We start from the raw sequence: 23,863 nt of genomic DNA on the forward strand, positions 1-23,863 counted from the left end.
TCCAGATTTCCAGCTTGAGAAATTCCGAACAATACAGACAATAGATTTATTTCTACGCCGTGTTGTCTACATTTCCGAAAAAAAACATTGATGGTTATGATCACAATGTTTACAAGCACTTATTTTAGTAGAAAACTGTTTCAGGTATAAGACACCTGAAACCCTTGTTACGTAATAGAATTATGGTGTAAGTAGGCCTATTGAAGCCACGAAATTGTAATGTAACTATTTAAAATGGTTTATTCTCTATTTCATTTTTTTGGTATCTTTTTTCTTAATGTGGCCCGCGACACGAGTGTTAGAAATTAAAATGGCCCGTAGGCCGTATAAGGTTGGGCATCACTGGGTTCGACAGTTGAAATCTCCGGAGTGTGGACGCTGCAGCGTTTTCGGAGACATGCCCTACTTCTGGACACTTCCTTTATACATGCTGCCTTATATGCCTATCCTTAGCTTTTTTTTTCCCCTTTTATGCATAAACAGGTGCACCACAAATAAAGCTAACAAAAATATGACTTTTAAAAGCATAACCTCAGTTTGTTTCAAGGTACTTGTTACTTCATTTAATTCCACATAAAACCTCAGATAGAATTAAAGTAGTGCATGCAGTTAATGACACCAGGGGAAGAATAGTAATCATTAGAGTAGAATCAGGAAATCAAACATTTACACTTGCAAACATCTACGCACCAGCAAAGAGCGCGGAAAAACAGGATTTTTATGAAAATTTAATCGATATACTAAACAATAATTATAGAGAGGATACGCTTATCATAGGGGGGGATTTCAATTACATAACTTCTGCATTAGATAAACAGACTACTTTGGCAGTGGGTCCTCCCTCTCGTAAAACCTTTCCGAATCCTAATTTCTTAGAGGAGATAGAGAGGAATTTTAATTTAGTTGATGCTTACAGGACACTAGAACCTATGGGTCGTGACACCACCATGGTGCATAGGTCATACCCCGTCTCGACGCGCTTAGATAGAGTGTATGCTCCTAATCATTTCTATATAAGTCGGGTGTCACATCTGGAAGAAACACTAGAATACACAGACCACAAAGCGGTGTTAGTTACTTTGGACATAAAAAACAAAGAAATTAAAAGAAAGTCATCCCACTGGAAATTTAACAATTCTCTGTTGGAAATTCCCCTTTTCGTGGAGTTAGTTTCTACTAATCTAAATTCTTACTTACAAGATATACAAGATCCACATTTCGATTTAACACAGACATGGCCTCTCCTAAAAAGTTCTATCAAGCAGCAAAGCCAGTTAATATCTACATTAGCTCAGGGACGTAGGAGGCAAGAATATGAACAACTCAAATACACATTATTACACACGGATGATGAAATCGTTAAAACAGAAACTCTTTTAAAACTAGAGGAATTAAACAAGTATACTTATAGGGGTGCTGAGATTAGGTGTAAAAATTACTTAAGTAATGAAGGTCCTAGTAAACTATTCCTATCGTTTGAACAGAATGTACAATCAAGTAAAATAATAAGCAACATCATAGATAGTGAGGGGAATAAAGTAGATGATTATGAAGATATTAAGAATATTTTTACAAAACACTTCACTACTATATACAGTGAAGAGCCAGTATATACTGATGCTCAAGATAATTTTCTAAAATTTTGCAACCAGCTGGACAAGACAGATGAAGATCTTTTAGGGAGTGCATTTACGCTAGACGAACTCAGGACTGCCCTGGACTCGACTAAGAACAATTAATCACCCGGTCCAGATGGCTTAACATTTGAACTCTATAAAACCTTCTTCCCCCTGCTTGGTCCTCTCTTACTGCGACTATATAGCGACGCCATTAAACTGGGACATTTTCCTCCAAATTTTAACGAAGCATACATCACACTTTTACCTAAGAAATCTGAAAATAACACTTCACCTAGCGACTATAGGCCCATTTCACTTCTCAACACGGACTATAAACTTCTCACAAAAATGATTTTCCTAAGAATGAAACCACTCATAAACCAACTTATCGGACATGACCAGTACTGTTGTATCCCGGACAGAAACATTGACGGCATGACGCATTTTTTACGGGATTTTATCATGTACAGTAAGGATAAAAACCTCAATGTGTCTCTTTTATCTGTAGATCAAAAAAAAGCCTTTGACCGAGTAAGCCATAGCTTCCTGTTCAAGGTGCTTGAGAAATGTAAAATAAGTTCCCTGTTAATCAGATATATAAAGCTTGTCTATACCAATGCAACAAGTAGATTGATAATTAATCATTCTCTCAGTAGGAGTATCCTTATACAAAGGTCTGTCAGACAGGGCTGTCCCTTGTCCCCCTTCTTGTATATCCTTTGCTTAAAACCCTTCTTGGAATCTGTAAGATCTGACCCATCCATTATTGGGATAAATATACCGGGTCGTTCCTTCTCAACCATCAAAGTCAAAGCCTATGCGGATGATACAACCTTTTTTCCATCTTCAGAGCAAGATATTGAGAATATACTAAAGAAATTTACACTTTTCGGAGAAGCTAGTGGTTCAAAAATAAATATAAATAAATCCTCTGTAATGGGACTAGGGAAATGGAAATTCAAAGAGAATTGCGCTTTCAGAATTGTTGATAAAATCAAGATTTGTGGTATTGTCTATACCTGTAATCCTTTGTTCTATTGTAAAGACCAGTGGGAGAATATTTTTGTCAAAGCCTCAAACTTAATTAAACGTTATCAGCACACAGGTTCTACAATATTTGGTAGAGCTGTATTGATAAATAGTTTGGTCATTCCAAAGATTGTCTATTTAGCTAACATTACAGAGCCACCTCCTAAATTCATAAACAAGCTGAACAAGTTAATTAGAAGCTTTATATTTAAAAACACTATTAGGAGCATTAAGCACACTACACTCATTCAAAACAAAGAGGATGGGGGGATAAACTTGCAAGATGTTAAAACAAAAATACAGTCGCTAAGGCTAAAATTTGTAGGTCAAGTAGTTAGAAACCCAACAAACTTTCCCTTGACAATTTACTATTATGGTTTAAGATTAAGTAGTCTTCTTCCAATACACAATGATACTCCTCACTATTTTGGTACAGTCACTCATCCATTTTACAGATCTATTTCAAGAGTTTTACCTGGTAATGAACATTTAATACACAACAAAACCAAAGAATCATACATAACACTTAAAAAGCTGTTACAGGAAAGTCTAGTGAATAGGATTAAGTGGGGAAGAGTTCTTGGGGTGACAGAATTCAAGGACACATTCATAAACCTACACAGTAAACATATCCCACCAAAAGCTAGAGAGATTAGTTATAGACTTATCTTTGGGATGACCCCTATGGTTAGAAGACGGGCAAATGACCGTGAATGTATATTATGCCACCTTGAAAATGCTGATAACGAAAAACACATGTATTTGGAATGTCCATTATTCCTTCAAGTTAGAAGTACTGTAATGGACCTATTGGAAGCAAACTGTGGCAATTATGTAAATGTTAACTTGTCTATTATTTTAAACAAGCTGCCAAAACTAAAAAATAAAATGATACATAACTTTAACTTGATTATTGTTTCCGAATACAGGAATCTTGTTTGGGCTACCTGGCTCAAATGTCTACATAATAATAAGGTGTTTGATCCTAATCACTTGGAATTAACATTTAGAAAAATAATGGACTTTAGGGTAGAGAATTATCTAGTTTGATTTTCATATACCTGTACAATGCTCATGTAGTTTTCCAGAAATAGGGTGTTGGGGGTCAGGGATATCTGATATTGTGTTCATTGGTTAGGTAGTATGTCTTTGATATTAAATAATATTTCTATTACTATCATTATATTTTTAGGTTAATCACTTTTCAATTGTTTATGATTTAATACTTGTGAATTATGATAACTTACAAATAAAAACATATTTAAAAAAAAAAGCCCACAAAAGAGGCAAGATGGCCCATAAAAGAGGCACATAAAGCCCCAAAAAGAGGCAAAGAAAAGAGGCCTAAGGCCCAAGGATTCCTATGATGATAAAGCTAAAACTGAATAGCGCAAATTCTGAGGTTTCCTTTAAAAAAAAAATAAAAAAATATATAAAGCCCAAAAAAGAGGCAAAGAAAAGAGGCCTAAGGCCCAAGGATTCCTATGATGATAAAGCTAAAACTGAATAGCGCAAATTCTGAGGTTTCCTTTAAAGGAATAAACTTAGAAAAAAATTATTTCCAACTACTTGTAGTGCTGCAATAGTAAGAGACTAATTGGTTTCAGGAATAAAGAGCAATTACATGGATTAGGTGTCTACTGTCATAGAGAAACTATTACTGCAGACTTTAGAAAGCCGAAGAGAGAATTTATTAATTAACATTGATCGTTTGACAACGCAATCAAAACGTACAGCGTCATTCTGACTCTAAATCATTGTGTGTCTTAAGTCTTAATTTACAGAACTCAATCTTTTTACATTACACCAACAGTCTAGTAGTAACATGTCTAGGGGCTTGTTACGTGTTTCATTTTCCTAAGTGAATTTTTGCTTTTAAATTTTGAATTTTGTCAAGGTAAATATAGCCATCTTTGTGTATTTTATTTTTAAGACCAGGCTTACATAGAAAAAGAAGAGGTAGTGATTGGAAGAAATGTGGGAATAATATAGATGAACTTAAAAAACGTTAAGATTTTGGGAAATATTTTGAGATAAGTGATACAATAAGCAACAATACGGAGACCAATTTAAAAACAAAAATCACTAAATAGATATAGAGTAGCAGTTGACTTTAGTAACATTTGCAACTCTACAAAACCAGTTTGCATGTGTCTGACAACCACTCCAGCTCCTAGCCATCATATATGGCTCAGAGTTTTGGCCCTGCAGAACTGTTATCACTGACAGAAGGGGCAAAAGGTACCTAAAGTAGTAAGCTTATTGCAGGGGAGGGTGGGCTCGTTAACCTTGGTTGACTACCTACGTATGAGAAGGAAAACACTCAATTTAAGCCTCTAATGCCCTGCAGCTATACCCCAACATGGGAAAGGCTTCGGAAGTCAACCCTGAGGAAAAACCAGGAGTCGGTGACCCTTACAGAACACATTGCTACCCACTGGTACTGGTAGAGCCTGCGACGCCGCTGATCCCAAACTGTATCGACTCTAACCATTTCTTTGAACACATTAACTGATTGGAGAGGGGGGGGGAACTGCTATGTGGGCAACATCGTTCCGGCCATAGCTAATGCAATGCCAAGACATTCATCTCATTTCCATAAAATCATTTAAAGTCGGTTTTGTTTTTAGCGGCCCCCCGAAAGGAGGTATTAGATATGCGTGGTCTGTCTGTCTGTCTGTCCGTCACGTTTAGATCTAAAAAAAAACAACAAATAGAAAAGAGTTTGAAAAGCCGATTATATATTTTGAATATTACAAAGTGATGCCCAGTGTCTACTTCTTATTTTATGTAAGAAAACATTTTCAATCAAATATTGAAGTCGTTTTTTTTTTCATACAAAAAATATATAACATTTAATAATATATTTAGATTTACTAATAATAGTCAAAAAGCAGTGGAATCTATATATAACTGAGTACATAATTATTTTAAATCTATAATTAGTATGCATAGTGTTTCGTCATTTGGCAGGATAAGGCGATTCTTTCAAAAAAGTTGGCGAGATAGAATAACCAATGAAGAAGTGCTAAGAAAAGAAGATGTTTTATCAGTAGCAGACGCCTTAGCTGGCTTGGCCACGTTGATAGAATGCCAGTAGGTCGACTTCCACAAGACATTCTGTATGGCGATCTAACAGAAGGCGGGAGAGCCGCTGGGCGCCCACTTTTACGATATACAGACGTAGGCCTATACAAACGCGACATGAAGCTCTTAAAAATTGACTCTAGCAGCTGGGGAAAAGTGGCACTGGAGAGATCCACATGGAGAGCGAGCATAAAGGAAGAGTCTCGGATTGCAGATGTCATACACAACAGAAGGGTGAAAGTACAACGGCGCCTGATGATAACAGACGCCCAACCTGTGACCGCAGATGTGCATCAACGATTGGCCTCTTTAGTCACACAAGAAGTTGCAAGGGAAAAGAGCGTCTCTCGAGACATAAAATTGCCACAGAGATGTTGTTCGAGCTATTACTAATTCACGTTTCTAATAATTGTAATAGTAAAACAGAATTTGTTGACGATGTTTCAAAGTGTGTTATTGAGTATTTGATTTAAGGTACCTCAATTAGATACCGGACAAAATTCGTACTTGGCTTTACTTTCTTGTGACGAAGACAATACAGAATATAATGTAAATGAGAAGTGGTTGTTTAAATCCTGTAACTTATGTATAGCTTTTAAATATATTTAATGCAATATGTAAATAAATGTATATTTGTATACATATATTCTTGATTTAATAGCAAGCAAATTTTTTAAAATGTATTTCTAATGATTATTAAATAACATTCTAACAAGCACCTAATTTGTCTCTGGGCGATATCTGATATCTCTTTGTCTTTAAAAATAGTTGTATCCTTTATTCAGACCATGTTGAAGCTATTCCAAGAACCTGAACTTCCCTGAGAGTAAGCTGCTCTTACTCTGACTGATGCCTCACCAGCGCTAGCCCATGGACTACTCGTGATATAGAAATAGCTGATAAAACAAAGGAAAAACACCGCGCAGTCGACTAGGCCACCTTGGGCACGCGTGCCATAGGTTCGCCAGCCCTGGACTAGGGGCTTAGGAGAATAACTAAAAGCTTAACGATCTCGAGATATGATGCAGGGTTCGATTCCTTGGCTAAATATAAAAACGATGAGGTCGTGGGTCCATGTTCAGGCTAAAGCAAGTATGTTGCTCTAGAGCAGTGTTTCTCAAACTTTTTTCCTGAACGGAACACTTCGTACATTCTAAATATTCAGCGGAAAATTTTGCTAAATTATTTTATAGAGATTAATTCACGTGGTGGCCTACTAGTTAATTATTCCAGTAGTTCGTGGAACATTTTATTCAGGCCTCGAGGAACATTACGGTTCCTCAGAACACAGTTTGGGATACACTGATCTAGAGAATATTGAAGAGTGTATCAAAACGAAGTCTGCTTCACCAGCTATGGTCGTGCTCTTTATGGATTCAGTATCGAGCCTACAAGCCATAGAGAGCGTGACCTAATTCGGTAGCAAAGGTAATGGCTTGCATGGAGCGCCTCAAGTGAAGACATCAAGTAAGTTTTATTTTGCAGGGGTTACAGTCTCATGGCTGGGTCATAAGAAATGACGTAGCGGACCAATTGGCCGAGTTAGGACATTTTTGACCCACTAGAAGAACCACATACGCTCGAAATAGCACGTTTTATTAGTGCGATACATTAAAATTGGTACAAAAGCTGGGATCAGTGCAGCAAGGGTCAAGAGGTGTAGAAATACCTCGAACGCCCAAATAGGTTTAAACCTAATGAGTGATCTAGACAGTAGGGAACACTGCCCATTGGAGATTAGCTAGCTTAAGTCCGCCAGGGACATACTGAGACGGCCAAACACGTCCTTTACGAGCACAAGGCTCTTCACCCAGACAGTAATAGGTTCAGAAGCCAAGCTCTTTATCACTCAGCCACCGCGCCTCCAAACTAAATGAAGGGTTAGCAATAATTTAGGGATATACCATTTGTGTGAAATCCCATTTATCTCCCCTTCACCTTCACATAATCCCTTAGTCTGTTACACCGTTGCGGCACCACAGGTGATCTACTGATCCTCTTTCTCCATTCCTCTCCTCCATTTATAGTGACAAACAGAAAAAAAATTACGTCTAGGAGGTCTCATTGAATACGATTATGTTGGGGAGGTCTCATTGAATGTCAGAAAAAAAAAAGGTGCAAAAATAGAAGGCAGCAACCAAAAGGCCGGCGAAATAGGCAGAGTATTAATGAGATGGTTTGATGTTGTAGAAAAGACCTATGTCAGTGCAGGTTTCGTGGGTGTAGACCAGCGGTTCTCAACCTTTTAAGCCCGGCGACCCCTTTTTACAATCCCCCACTCTTCCGCGACCCCCCTCCCCACACACACATACAGCAATAGAAGAATAGACAAAAAACAATCCATATTTTCGATGGTCTTAGCCGACCCCTGGCAAATCGTCATTCGACCCCCTAAGGGGGTCGCGACCCACAGGTTGAGAACCCCTGGTGTAGACAAAAAACCCGGAGGATATCTCCACGGTAAAATAAGTTTGAACAGGCCAGAGTCCTACATGGGCTGGGCCTGGGGCTTTCCATTGGTTGGGTACACAAAATTTGTTTAAAGATTAAAAAGCAGCGAAACTTTGATCAAATCTCCAACAAAGAAGAGCTCTATTGCTCTACGTCTGCTAGACTAGCTCATGGTTTATCAACGAAAGCTTAGAATTACTTGTTAGACTACCAATGCTAGAAGAGCTTTCGGTAAAAATGCCGAGACATTCTTTCGAGTCTGGTGTATCAAAAGGCAAACGAAAAGCCAGGACCGGACTTAGGCCACTGCAACCTATGCGGTCGCAGTGGGCTTCGCACTTTCATAGGCCCCGAGCTAATTCTAGGTGTAAATTATTAAATTATAGCATTATAACTTTAATATAATAACAGGGTTTCCGAAGCCTCCTGGTTTTCCAGGACCTCCTTTGCCTAACCTAGGGCCTCTAATTACCTAATGCCAGCCCTGTACTACTTTTGACAGTGTAGGGGTCAGGGGTCATTTAGACACTTGGCCAAAGGAAACAAATCTGTGCTAAGACGTCTTATATAACCTTAAGATGAACTCACGACGATCACGCCTATTACAGACGTAAGCGCGCCATATTTACCTCGAATGTCTCTCTCGCATATTTGATTTTCTTAGTGCTATCTCCTTCTTTGTTAGAATTTACTGACATGCGCAGCGAGCCTTCACACTTTTTTTGTAACACCTATTTTGAGATGAAAATACCAAAATCTAGGTATTCATGGCCACCAATGAACACATTACGAATACGCATGCGTAGGAAAATGCAGGGGCTTAGACTTAGATAAATGGAGGTTAAATCTGCTGCCGCTCCAATGCAATCTTAAGAAAAAATTTGAGAACCATTGGGTAGGACATTTGTATACAGAAGACCCCCCTCATTCCTTTTTTTTTTTTTCATATGGCCCTATCCTTTTTTTTTCTCCTTTATGTTATATGCATAAACATACTTACCACAAATAAAGCTAACAAAAATATTACTTAAAAAATCAAAATTTATATTGTTGATTATGTAAAAGGCTGTAATATTTTCTCTAAATTGGGGAGAATCAGAATACTTGTGAATTATGATAACTTACAAATAAAAACATATTAAAAAAAAAAAAAAAAGCCCACAAAAGAGGCAAGATGGCCCATAAAAGAGGCATATAAAGCCCAAAAAAGAGGCAAAGAAAAGAGGCATAAAGCCCAAGGATTATTATGATGATAAAGCTAAACCTGAATAGCGCAAATTCTGAGGTTTCCTTTAAAAAAAAAAAAAAAAAAAAAAAAAAAAAAAAAAGAACCATAAACTTCACTTATATCTAATTAATTATTGACGATTAATAATAACTCTTGACCTTACGTACGACATACCAGAGCTTTACAACACGACCAGGCTTATGCATTAAGCGCATTTACTTAAACTGTTGAAATTTATTCTGCTGCGACAATTAAAATGTTTGAAATTAATTCTGATTATGCTGTCTGCTACATCTACCTTCGAATAACAATAAAAATAATAATTTCCGTTGTTACAAAAAAAAAAAAAAAAAAAAAAAAAAAAAAAAATTGGGGAGAACCATACTACCACTGATTACGAAAGAAATAGAACGTTTTAAAGTGGCAAAGATCCCTTACTTAAGGAGACCCTACTGCCACAATAGGTGATGCCAGTGCGTCATTCTCACGGCCCGCGGACCCTTTCTGGTTCTTAACACGGCTGTATGCCGTCCCCAGAAATGCATTCCCAAAGTCCCACTGGCGGATCCAGGAAGGGGGGGGGGGCAAAGGCGATCGACAGAGCTTATGTAATAACACATGATTTATCATAATTATTTAAAGAAAGACTTTGTTTTGGAAAATTTAGAATTCATACAAAATTTTTCAGTATAAAGAAATAATTGAGTTCTGAACCCAAATATTCTTTTCCTAGTCCCTTTTTTTTCCAACCTTTACTTAATCTGATATGTTTCTATTGTGTAAATAAATTTAGAACTATAACTCACAAATTATGTTTTAATCCTAAAAATGCAAAAAACTTTACAGTAGAATATAATTAGTCCCTTTAATTTCACCTCCCAATTCCGAAATTGTTTGTTAAGAGCTTTGAATTATAGTTCTGTAACAAAACAAAGTTACGAACAGGCCTATTGAACAAAATGTATCACTTACAAATGAGCTTTTTTTTTTAAAAAAAATGTTATCTGCATTACTATCTCTAAAATGGGGAGAACCCTACTACTGCTGGTTACGAAAGAAAGAAAACGTTTTCATGTGACAGGGAACCCCTACTTAAGGAGATCCTACTGCCACATTAGGCGATGCCAGAGCGTCATTAACAAACCATTACAGCTGATACAAGGGAGAGGTGAGTCTACACAGGGGAGAAAAACATTTTATTAAATAACATTTCCCGTTTGACAACGCCCCTGACTCCAAATCCTCCGTGTCTTGTCCTAATACAAATAACCCAAAGCCAACCGTCCAGTACTGAGGTTCTAACAAACCAAAAAAGTGGCACATCACACGTCCTCAAGTGGCGCACCATGCCCCAGGCAAAATACGTTCGTCAACACGTAGATAGATTCTGTTGATTCCATTTCTCATTAACAACGAAACATAAATTAGATTTGTACATAAAAAGTTATTTTGGAAACACACACACACACATCAAATAGAAACAAGCACGTGACGGATTTCGTTAGTCACCTACCTATTTCGTTAGTCACCTACTTATTTCATTAGTCACCTACTTGTTTTGTTAGTCACCTACTTATTTCATTAGTCACCTACTTGTTTTGTTAGTCACCTACTTATTTCATTAGTCACCTACATGAATCCTTGGGCCTTATGCCTCTTTTCTTTGCCTCTTTTTTGGGCTTTATGTGCCTCTTTTATGGGCCATCTTGCCTCTTTTGTGGGCTTTTTTTTTTTTATATGTTTTTATTTGTAAGTTCTCATAATTCACAAGTATTAAGTCATAAACAATTGAAAAGTGATTAACCTAAAAATATAATAATAGTAATAGAAATATTATTTAATATCAAAGACATACTACCTAACCAATGAACCCACTAGAGACAGAAAAATGATACAAGTATCCTCTACTCCAGAACAATCAACACAATATCAGATATCCCTGACCCCCAACACCCTATTTCTGGAAAACTACATGAGCATTGTACAGGTATATGAAAATCAAAGTAGATAATTCTCTACCCTAAAGTCCATTATTTTTCTAAATGTTTTTTTTTTTTTTTAAAGGAAACCTCAGAATTTGCGCTATTCAATTTTAGCTTTATCATCATAGGAATCCTTGGGCCTTAGGCCTCTTTTCTTTGCCTCTTTTTTGGGCTCTAAGTGCCTCTTTTATGGGCCATCTCGCCTCTTTTGTGGACTTTTTTTTTTTTTAATTTTATTTTTTTATTTTATGTTTTTATTTGTAATTTCTCATAACCTAAAAATATAATGCTAGTAATAGAAATACTATTTAATATCAAAGACGTACTACCTAACCATTGAACCCACTAAAGACAGTCAAACTAGATAATTCTCTACCCTAAAATCCATTATTTTTCTAAATGTCAATTCTAAGTGATTAGGATCAAACACCTTATTATTATGTAGACATTTGAGCCAGCTAGCCCAAACAAGATTCCTGTATTCTATGTGATACATTCAAGCATTACAATAACTAAAAAATTTGCATCTGGTGCCGTCTTTAAGAAAAAGAAAACTATTGTTGTTGTGGTATCATACATTATGCATATGCTCTTTATTTTGTACGAAGTGTAGGGGCAATGTGTGATTGAAGTCAAGTTGAAGTCTATTACCTTATAACTTGCATTATATATTAGTACTGTTTCTTATCTTAGTTCATTTAAATGCAACACCTTAATGGTATCCACATAACAGCACTACTAAAGTAGATGTCAGTTTGTTTTTTATGTGCTTGACACCCTAACTGTCTAGTACAGTGGTTCTCAAATTTTTAAGCTCGGCGACCCCTTTTTACACACACACCCCCGCACACACACGCACACAGCAATAGCAGAAAAGACAAAACAATCCATTTTTTCTATGGTCTTAGGCGACCCCCTGGCAAATCGTCAATCGACCCCAAAGGGGGTCGCTACCCACAGGTTAAGAACCCCTGGTCTAGTAGCAAAGTCTACAGGTTTAATATAGTGTTTTGTTTCCTTTTTTATTTTATTTTCCGGAGTGAAAATTTAAAAGTTTTTTTTTTTAAATTGAGAATTGTCACTGTAAATATAAAACGCAGGCAAAATTTGTGTTTTTCTATTCGTAAGATCCACTGTACACTACTTGAGCATTAAAATAAGGTCACATTGAAAAAGAAGAGAAAGAGGTAGTGAGAAATAAGGTAGCGATATAAGTAAACTGAAAGGTAAACGCTAGAACTGGGAAAGATTTTGATACAAGTGATACTGTAATCAAGGACGCGGACCACTAATGGGCCTCCTTCACCAATCGTTAACAAACAACATTTAGCCACGTGATTCTCTATCTCTTCTATACAAATTACGTAATACACTAAGGCTGTCACGTGATACGTTTTTTTTTAGTTGTTTTATCAATATTATCACGTGGCTAAATGTTGTTTGTTTAGGATTGGTGAATAAGGTCCATTGAGAAACTAACGTAACCAACTAAATAGCTCTAGAGTTTCGTATTAATTAATCATCACTGGTCAACATGCGTCTCAAATAGCCTCAACAACCACTCCAGCTTGCACATTCCTTGTCCCATATGCTAGGACAAATGTGTACAAATGCTCTTTCATCCCTAGTGCTATTAGAGCATGGAATGGGTTGCCTGAGCTAGCCAGGAAAACCAGTGACTTGGCAGAATTTAAGTCATTGGTTAACATGCATGACTAAAGGCATGAAGCGTAGGACGTAATCATCTTCTTTTTTAAAGTAACGTCTTTATTATATAAGATAACTCCTGCAGATCTGTTATGACTGACAGATGTCTCAGCCAATAAGCTTTGGTCAGGGAGGGGATTGTTAGTCTTGGTAGGATGGCCCCTTGGGAGAAGGAAAACTGAACTCAAACTTCTGCTGCTATGCCCAATTATGGGAGAAGCTTCGGGAATCAACCGCGAGGGAAAATGAGATGCCGGTGACCCTTATGCAGTACGCAGTACACAGTGCAACACCCTGGCAGGGCCTGCGAAGCCGCTGATCCCAAACTGTATCACTTGTCGTTCCCTAAGATGCATCAACTGCCAAGCTATACCGTTTAGGTGTCGTTTCATTGTGATGTATGACTGATATTATGGCACAATTCAATATGTATCCCGTTTGGGTAGCATTGTATCATTGGTAATTACCCTTTTTTTTTTCCTCAATTTTAAGATTGAAAATTGGTAGACTATATGTGCATAATTTGACAATTTTTACAACTCCATCTGTCTTTCTGTCCGGTACCAATTGTTTACATCTCCTTTCTCCCACTTCCCAGTCCCGGATCAAGTTTTGGGATCAAGTTAAAACTTTTGCCATTTTATTTATTGCCCCTAAAAAAACATGAATCAATACAAGAAAATACACAATTAATTAATTCTTAGTAATTAATAACAAAAAAAAATGTTATAGAAAAGGGAAATAAATCTTACAATGTGTGTGTGTGTGTGTGGGGGGGGGGTTCTTTCCCTATATAAGCTTTGTTGATGTTTTTAAAGTATTTTTTTTTAAATTTTGTTTCTTTTACATGGCTTTGAAAATGGATGTTAGAATAAAACTACTCAAGAAACTTGTTTGGTGGAACCGCTTTTCACGCCTGCTGACATGACCTACACAGCGTGTTGTTTTGGTTTGCAATGATCCAACAAAAGAAATGACCTTCAAGTGAAACTGACGTCATAACAGTGATTTAACAAAACACGGCAGTTTCTCACCTTCCCCCCCCCCCCCACCCCCATCCCTTTCTGTTGTCCCGCCCCAAAACAGAGTAACACAAAGTAAAACAAAGTAACACAAAGTAACAGTTTCTCTTGTGATTGATAATTGTTACGCTCACTTCACGTATTACACGAGGATGGCTTAAAACATTTTCTTACACAGGGATTCTCAAACGTATTTCTTACACAGGGATTCTGACACGTATTTCTTACACAGGGATTCTGGCACGTATTTCTTACACAGGGATTCTGACACGTATTTCTTACACAGGGATTCTGACACGTATTTCTTACACAGGGATTCTCACACGTATTTCTTACACAGGGATTCTGACACGTATTTCTTACACAGGGATTCTGGCACGTATTTCTTACACAGGGATTCTGACACGTATTTCTTACACAGGGATTCTGACACGTATTTCTTACACAGGGATTCTGACACGTATTTCTTACACAGGGATTCTGACACGTATTTCTTACACAGGGATTCTGGCACGTATTTCTTACACAGGGATTCTGGCACGTATTTCTTACACAGGGATTCTGACACGTATTTCTTACACAGGGATTCTGACACGTATTTCTTACACAGGGATTCTCACACGTATTTCTTACACAGGGATTCTCACACGTATTTCTTACACAGGGATTCTCACACGTATTTCTTACACAATGATTCTCACACACATTCTTACACAGGGATTCCCAAATAGTTTCTTACACAAGGATAGCCGAACATTTTCTTACAGGGATTCTCAGACACTTTCATCAACGGGAAATCATAAAAGCTACCTTTACATTGGAAATCCTAAATACTTTCTCCCAGTGGTCAGAAGGCTCGAGTCGTTTACCCTAAATATTCTAGAACCGTTCTGTTCGAAGAAGGTTGAACTATTAACCTTAAAATGGTGAAGGTCATTATCCAGATGGCTGCCCGGTCGTACTGCGTGCAATTCAGACTGTCGTCTCGATGGCCCGGGTTCGAACTCTGCCCGCCGCCATCCCCTGACGTCCTGTGGGAGGTTATGGCTAGGATGTACTATTCTTTAATTCTGATGGAACATCAGAACCACGTGAAACAGAAAACCATTGTATTAAAAACATTGAGGTTCTCAATTTATCTCTTTTTAAACGCCCCGGATAAAAACCCTGCGGTTGTTGGTACATTGAAACTAAATAATTTTACATGAAAGCTAGACTATAAAAATTAAAGAATTTCTTGATAAATATTGTAGACACTGCGCCCACCCTTATGAAACCGTAAACCACATCCTCTTTGAATGCCCCTTCCTAATCCACCTTAGGCAGACCCTACTTCCACTACAGCCCAACATAACCAACACCCTGTACGGCAGTGCTGAACAACTGAAGAAAACAGCACACTATTTTTTCCTTGGCACAGTCTGCAAAAGAGCTCACAGCTCAGCAGCAAAAAGATGGCTAGAAGAAGTAGAAGAGTAGCCTAAATATTAACTCACAGATTTAATCAATACATTTTTTTTTAATAATAATGATTATATGCTAATTAATGTAGTTTCAATAAGAAGTACTATTGTTATAATTGGTAGATTTATAGTTTATCAATTTTATCTCATTGTTTTGATCGTATAGATAAAATTCATTTTTCGAAAACCTTTTTTGTTTCAGACACAAACTGCAAATGTATTTGAAGACAATTAACCTAAACATTGCATATAACATAAATGTTCATATAATAATCAAACTTCTGCTAGTAGTTATCTCTTATCATCTCCCCTTTATCATCATGACGCGTTGAATTATCTTTCTTATTTTATTATTTGTTTACTATCAGCCAACAGCAACTTACAATCAACTACTAACTTTCAAAAATTCAATCCAAATTCAGCATTACAATTTAAAATCAAGATTAACAGTAAAGTAAATCTAAAGTCCTGCAACAAAATATCTAGTTCTACATTCAACATTGAAGTTATATATATATTCAGATTTAGAATAGAAATGTTCTCCTCTTTCATTCGGTTTCATTTCGTAGAGAACTTTTTCAAGTGACTGTAGAGCTGAGAGACCTTCCAGTCCACTTACAAGGTAGGTACCGTAAAGTTGGTATTAGCTTTGGTGATGTCCATATTTCGTTGGACACACTTTTCTAGGGGAGCTTTGGTGAAGTCCATATTTCGTTGGACACACTTTTCTAGGGGAGCTTTGGTGATGTCCATATTTCGTTGGACACACTTTTCTAGGAAAGCTTTGGTGATGTCCATATTTCGTTGGACACACTTTTCTAAAAGAGCTTAGTTGGTGTCCATATTTCGTTGGACACACTTTTCTAAGAGAGCTTTGGTGATGTCCATATTTCGTTGGACACACTTTTCTAGGAGAGCCTTGGTGATGTCCATATTTCGTTGGACACACTTTTCTAGGGGAGCCTTGGTGATGTCCATATTTCGTTGGACACATTTTTCTTTGAGAGCTTTGGTGATGTCCATATCTCGTTGGACACACTTTTCTAGGAGAGCCTTGGTGATGTCCATATTTCGTTGGACACACTTTTCTAGGGGAGCCTTGGTGATGTCCATATTTCGTTGGACACATTTTTCTTTGAGAGCTTTGGTGATGTCCATATCTCGTTGGACACACTTTTCTAGGAGTGCTTTGGTAATGTCCATATTTCGTTGGACACACTTTTCTAGGAGAGCCTTGGTGATGTCCATATTTCGTTGGACACACTTTTCTTTGAGAGCTTTGGTGATGTCCATATCTCGTTGGACACACTTTTCTACCAGTGCTTGTGTAATGTCCATATTTCGTTGGACACACTTTTCTAGGAGTGCTTTGGTAATGTCCATATTTCGTTGGACACACTTTTCTAGGAAAGCTTTGGTGATGTCCATATTTCGTTGGACACACTTTCTAGGAGAGTTGAGTGAGGTCAATTCTTTTTTACCGTCACTTTGTCGCCAGCTCTCCCCACATAGTGCTAAGTGAGCTGTGTCTTCCCAGTCCCGACCTATGAAACATAACTGAACAGCAACCACCAAGGACCATGTTTTGTTAAATGAGAGAAAGTAGTGAATTTAAATATGACGAAACTACGGGACAGAGCCAGTGACCCCTGGACACGACAAAACCGTTTAACAGCAACGTACAAGAAAACAACATTCTTCTGGTTCAGAATCATTCGGCCGAATGCAAATTACCACCCCAGTGGTCAATGGTCACATGCCCCAGCTATCCCCGCCACCCCCCCCCCCTACATCGTCACACACGCGTTTAATAACAAGGGACCTCATTCACCAAAAGTAAACAAACAACATTTAGCCACGTGATAATATTGATAAAACAACGAAAAAAAAACTGTCAAGGGATAGCCACTGTGTATAAAAATTGGATCGTAATTTGTATAGAGGAGATAGAGAATCACGTGGCTAAATGTTGTTTACGATTGGTGAATGAGGTCCATTTCAACAAAGCCGACACAGACGGCCGTTAGGCATGTTAGGCATGTATGAGACAAACAATGGCTCTGTCTCATTGCGTTTCTCTCATTAGAGAAAGAGGACATAGGAGAAGGAAAACTCTGAATCCAAACCTCCGCTGCCTTGCGGCTATACCCAAACGCGGGAAAGGCTTCGGGAGACAACCCTGAGGAAAAATCAGTAGCTGGTGACCCTTAGGCAGATTGTGGCACACCGTGCTACAGCCTGGCAGATCCTGCGGCGCTACTGATCCCAAACTGTATCGGATATTCCGTTCCTTTGGTCGCATCAGCTGCGAGAAGAGGGGGGAACTGCTGTGTGGGCGACATCGTTCCGACCATAAACAATGCCCAGGCTTTCATCTCACTTTGTGCGAGATGAACCATAGTCGTTCTACGATAGAAACATATTGAACATCAATGAAAAGCAGCACCAGGGACCAAGTTTTGTTAGACCTTGCAATCCATGAGGCAGAGGATGTAATGGCCTGTTTCTGTGGCCCTCGGTCAGCGAGGGTGTCATGTGGCCAGCAGCACAACGAAATCTGCCTTTTCTTTTCCACAAAAAATGACAGGTACCCATGAGAGGTGGGAGGACTCAAATGCGCCCAAAATTAAAAAATCCCATTCTTTACTGGAATTCAAACCCGATATTATTTTTTTTTCTGTCACACTTGAAATCTATGCGCAGTGTGAACTAATCATTCCACTGCTGAGACATACTAAATTTATAAAACAGAAGTCTTCTATACAAGACCGATTTATTACTATATTATCAAATTATTCTAAAAATCTTTTACATTATAGACAAGAATATGTAATTTTTTTTAGGTATTGGTGTTTATTGGTCGCCTGTATTGACTTATAGATCCACAGATAAGAGAAAAAAATTAATAGACTGACTGATTAATCAACAGACGAGGAGAAAATTGAATATAGATTGGCTGACACGATAGAGCACAGGTTGAGTAGCAAAGCACTTGACTTCTGAACAAATAGTTTCGGGGTTCAAGTCTAGCATTTTCAAGATTTTAGAGTGTCCCTGAAACTGTCCAGTCCTAGTGGGCACCTGACATTTGTCAGGGAAAGTAAAAATGGCCATTGTGCAAAGGAGCTAATACCCTCGTCAACCTTTATCCGAAAAGGGCTATGCTTATTTCATGTATATAGGCCTATCTTCAAGGCATTTGACGGTCACTTGACATGATCTATTTATTTCGTGGCTTATTATTCAAATGGCAAGTGGGCGTGTCTCGAGAGGCAAGAACCGTGATAGTTTTAACCTATTTACATATAGGCCTACCATCAATTTCAAAGTGTCAGGCTTTAAATTTTGGGTTTTATCTTTCTAAGTTTCTGTGTTTGTTATTAGCAATAAAACTAGTCTTATTATATTACTAGATGAATAAATAGGCCCTGTGTTGTATTTGTGTATCTAGTAATCGAAGAACTCAGCTATAAAACGATTACGCATATAAATTCTCTATCTACGTATCACGATGAGCAGCTGTTCTTAGCAAGATATCAGATTTTATTACGGATGACTATAAAGTGCACCCATCTAAATTAATTAGCTAATCAAAACTGTGTTTTGTTGTGGTTTGTTTTTTTTTATACCGGATACACCAAACAGCTAGCAGAAGAATAACCCCAATACACATAAGCAGTGGAGGTAACATTGGATTCTAAGTCTCATCTAAATCTCAATACTAACCAGAGAAAAAAAACCCAGTAAAACCCAAAGAAGAACGTCCATAGTTGTGAAATATAAAGCCATAGTCGTGACTAGCTGTGTATGGTGGCTACCAGTGGGGTACTTTGATTAAGTAGGCCTACCAATCGAAGTCTTAAGTCGCATTATCTTCTTATCTTATAAATTAAAGACGTTCCTTCAAAACGAGATAATTACATCCTACGCGTACCCATGGGTCTGAGTTGAGTAAGTTAATTAAAGACTTAAGCTCTGTTAAGTCATTGGTTTTGATGGCTGATTCAGGCAGCCCATTTCATGCTCTAATGGCGCTTAAGAAGATTAGAAAGACCAAAAATCCGTTCAAAACAAATAAACGAAACAATATTATACTTTTGGACACATCTACAATATATTTTCTACAGAAGCCAAAGGAATTCTCAAAGTAACACCTTTAGCCTAATCACTAAATTTACAAAGCCTTCGGGAGAGAAAACTTCAAAGTTAAGTAGCAAATATTACTAATTAAAGCAGCGGTTCTCAACCCTTTAAGCTCGGCGACCCTCTTTTACTATCCCCCACTCTGCCGCGACCCCCCCCCATAACAAACACAGCAATAGAAGAATACACTAAATACAATCCATATTTTCGATGGTGTTAGGCGACCCCTGACAAATCGTCGATCGACCCCTCAAGGGGTCGCGACCCACAGGTTGAGAACCCCTGAATTAAAGCAATCACATCTGGGCATTGTCATTTCTTTTCAATTTTTCGCTGTAAAATTATCTTTCATTAATACAGGCTAAAGAATAAGGCCAATCTTTAAAATATTGAATACGATATGTATTATTACAATGAGGGGAAATGAATTGATAATGCATTGGGATGATGATATTTATGAATATTACAATCAAACATTCCGCACCTTGCGGCCTCACAAGACAATCACAACACGAACATGCTCATATACTCGAGTGTTACCCAACCTTCTTCAGCCCGAGGGCCAAATAAATTACACACACTCTTGTCGCGGGCCACATCATTGCGAAAATGGAAAAGCAATAGAACAGACGACATTTTGATGAGAAAATAAGCTGTAAAAACACTAAATATTCGCGAAAGCCTTCGGCAGAGAAAACTTCAGAGTAAAGTAGCAATTATACATAAAAAAATTAAACCAAAATCTTCAAACACAAAAACAAAATTTAATAAAATACTCTGAAAGACACAAAGATAAAGGCACATTCCTCGTCCCATATGCTAGGACAAATGTGTACAAATGCTAATATTTCCCTAGTGCTATTAGAGCTTGGAATGGGTTGCCTGTGTCAGCCAGGAAAACCAATGACTTGGCAGAGTTTAAGACATTGATTAACATGCATGACTGGATTAACTTAGGAACACGCGTAGGACGTAATCATATTCTTTTTTGAAGCAACGTCTGTATTTCATAAGATAAGATAATTTATCTTATCTTCATAATTACAAACATCCCTTAAAAGATTATTAATCCTACGCCTGTTCCGTGCTCAAACTGCTCTATAAATAGCACTTGTGTGAATGTATTCCGGCATACCGACTGAGAGATTATTAACTCTTTCTCTCCGTAATTATTTTCCTTATTTCGATAATATTATTTGTTTTGCTCTTTTGTATTTCACTATCCTGTTTTTTTTTTTTTTTTTATATCTTTGTTATCATGGCATTGAATTGTAGAAGAAAGCATGTTCTTTTTACACAACACACATTAAAAAGTTTATAAATCCAGAAATAAATTTATTTTAATGGGGGGCCATATCAAAGTTGGCATCGTTAATCAGGAGAGAAAGAGTTAATGTCTTTGTGTCTTTCTATTTTATTAGGTTGTGTTTCTTTAAGATAAGATAAGATAAGATAAGACAAGATAATATAAGATAAGATAAGATAAGATAAGACAAGACAAGACAAGATAAGACAAGACAAGATAAGACAAGACAAGACAAGACAAGATAAGACAAGACAAGATAAGACAAAACAAGATAAGACAAGACAAGACAAGATAAGACAAAACAAGATAAGACAAGACAAGACAAGACAAGATAAGATAAGATAAGACAAGACAAGACAAGATAAGATAAGACAAGACAAGATAAAATATTCGTTCAATCAAACGGAAATTCAGTTTGACTACAATTGTCCACCTCAGCGTTAGCACTAGAACAATAACAATAGAGATGCAAACACGTAATAATCAAATAATCACACATGTCACACGCGCACGCACACACACACACACACACCCACACGACCAGCGCTTTGTGAATTAGGCTTCTACGTAGTACTTAGTTGTTCAGGCACAGTGCTTTATGTTATAATTTCAATAGCTATTACAGTCTATTACCCACTTCAATGACGCTATTATCTTATCTTATATAATACAGACGTTACTTCATAAAAAAGAAGATGATTACGTCCTACACGTCATGCATTTAGTCATGCATATTAACCAATGACTTAAATTCTGCCAAGTCACTGGTTTTCCTGGCTAGCTCAGGCAACCCATTCCATGCTCTAATAGCACTAGGGAAGAAGGAGTGTTTGTACAAATTTGTCCTAGCATTTGGGACGAGGAATGTGCCTTTATCTTTGTGTCTTTCTGAGTATTTTATTAAATTTTGTTTTTATATTTGAAGATTATGGTTCAGTGTTTTATGTATAGCTGCTACTTTACTTTTTGAGTCTTCTATCCTAAAGGCTTTCTAAATTTAGTGATTTTACTAAAGGTGTTACTCTAGTCAAATGTAAATATTCGTTTGTTATGAATCTCACTGCTCTATTTTGTGTCTGTTCCAGTTTCTTAATGTTTTCTTGAGTTGAGGGGTCCCAAACGGAGGATGCATATTCAACTGATATAGATCTAGGTCTAATAAAATTTCAAATTATTATATTACTTACCTACGATGTCCAAATTATTATAAAATTCTGATAATCCGACACATTTTGATCATGAAATAACTTATCAGAAAAAAAACTTATCCTAACAAACTTATCACAAGAAACTTATCACTCAGAAAGTAAACGTGAAAACTGTAATCCTTTGAACACACCGTAAGTCCTCTCGAAACGAAACAAAACGTAAAAAAGAATTAAAACAAAAAATAATCACGTCATTAAGACAAACTTTTAATTTACAAAAAAAAATGTAAGGAAATCCTGACCAGCACAGCTAAAAATATAAAAGGATGAATTATTTCAGCCAAAGGTTTCCTGTCAAATTTGATGAAATTGAGACTTAGAAAGGGGAGAGGAAGGGGGAATAACTCTTTGACACTCTAACTAGCTAAATATTAACGTTTTTAAAAAAAAATAATCACTTCGCACGAATGGACATCATTTTATCCCCTTGGGGCCCCAGGTCTGACTTAGCTGTAACGGTTTGCATCATTCGAAAGTTCGCTGTGTAAAATCAAAGTAGATACATCGTAGGCACAGAGGACTAATACAACACACACGCACATACTCACATACACACACTCCTGGGCGAAGAACTTCGTTGTGTTTGGGGGGACATTTGGGGGGATAAGAAAAATTCTCAAATGTTTCTCTCTCCCCCACCCCCTCCCCCTACCTTGTCCTTTAACTGTGTCCCCTTTAATTTGACATAGAGACTCGGAGACACTACTGCTACTCGTGAGATTCTTGACCCAAATTATAGTGTCCGTTAGGCCTATAAGATTTCCACGTATAGCTTTATTGTAACTACTTATACTGTTTGTTAGTTAGATGGTCTCCTTCAGTCGTAGAACGACTATACAGAGGCGTAGTAAGGGGGAGGGGCAAGGGGGGGCACGACCGGGCACCATCCTCAAGGAAGGGGGCGTCACACGCAGAGAAGCGCCTAAAAATATAATTATTGTAGATGTTTTAGTTAGGTAACACATTCTAATGCTATTTGTATTATAATATTATTAATACTTCTATTTAAAAGCCTTTTGTTGGTATGTTTTGGTCATGGACATGAGGTGGGGGAGGCGGGATGCGCCAATAAACTACCTTTTCCCGGGCGCACTTTTTACTCACGACTCCGCGACAGGGGCGTAGCTAGGAATTTTCTATCATTTGGGGGCCCGGGGGGGGGGCTTGACCTCTTTTGGGGCCCCCGCATTTTGAGTAATATTTAATGTGAAAAACACTCATTTGGGTCCCCCCTCAAGTGGGGGCCCGGGGGAATTTTCAAATACTCCCCCCACCCTAGCTACGCCACTGCTCCGCGACTATGCTCATCTTGTAGAGCACTTTTTTATGTGACTATAAAAATGTATTCTCTAGGGACATTCCCGACCACATACAACGCAGATTAGGTAACATTAGCTTTGGTGGAAGAGGAACCAGATATAATTCGTTTGGCAAGCTTTTTTTTTTTTTTTCAAAAGCAGAGGCTAATGCTTTCTTCGATGTTCATAGCGTTCTTTGTCACATTTTCTCTTTACATAGTGTGGTCTAGGCCTATCCCAGAAGTCATCATCAATGTCCACTGCTATGAAATCAATGTCTTCCCAGAAGTCATCATCAATGTCCACTGCTATGAGGTCAA

General features: G+C 37.6%; 2 protein-coding genes across 2 annotated transcripts in view; one reads left to right on the forward strand and one right to left on the reverse strand.

Moving 5' to 3' along the window:
- LOC106076242 (uncharacterized) overlaps positions 1–22,799 on the reverse strand; it is a 153,789-nt gene extending 130,990 nt beyond the window's left edge. Inside the window, exons 1-2 of the mRNA XM_056025552.1 lie at positions 22,644–22,799; positions 22,225–22,384 (exon numbers count right to left, since the gene is read on the reverse strand). The gene's annotated coding sequence lies outside the window, so the exon portion shown is untranslated. The remainder of the gene's footprint in view (positions 1–22,224; positions 22,385–22,643) is intronic.
- On the forward strand, positions 13,354–14,856 carry LOC129925988 (uncharacterized). Its single transcript, XM_056027603.1, has 2 exons — positions 13,354–13,373; positions 14,331–14,856. Exons 1-2 carry the CDS (start codon positions 13,354–13,356, stop codon positions 14,854–14,856), a joined length of 546 nt encoding a protein of 181 aa, XP_055883578.1.
- Positions 22,800–23,863: the final 1,064 nt, after the last annotated feature.

Source organism: Biomphalaria glabrata, chromosome 4, assembly GCF_947242115.1.
Source record: "Biomphalaria glabrata chromosome 4, xgBioGlab47.1, whole genome shotgun sequence".
Lineage (NCBI taxonomy): Eukaryota > Metazoa > Mollusca > Gastropoda > Planorbidae > Biomphalaria > Biomphalaria glabrata.

Bases quoted from the DNA above. Each gene is read 5' to 3' on its own strand.
- LOC129925988 (XM_056027603.1), top strand. From the start codon at position 13,354: ATGCCGGTGACCCTTATGCA. The intron at 13,374-14,330 runs GTACGCAGTACA...TTTCTTACACAG, and splicing joins ATGCCGGTGACCCTTATGCA to GGATTCTGACACGTATTTCT.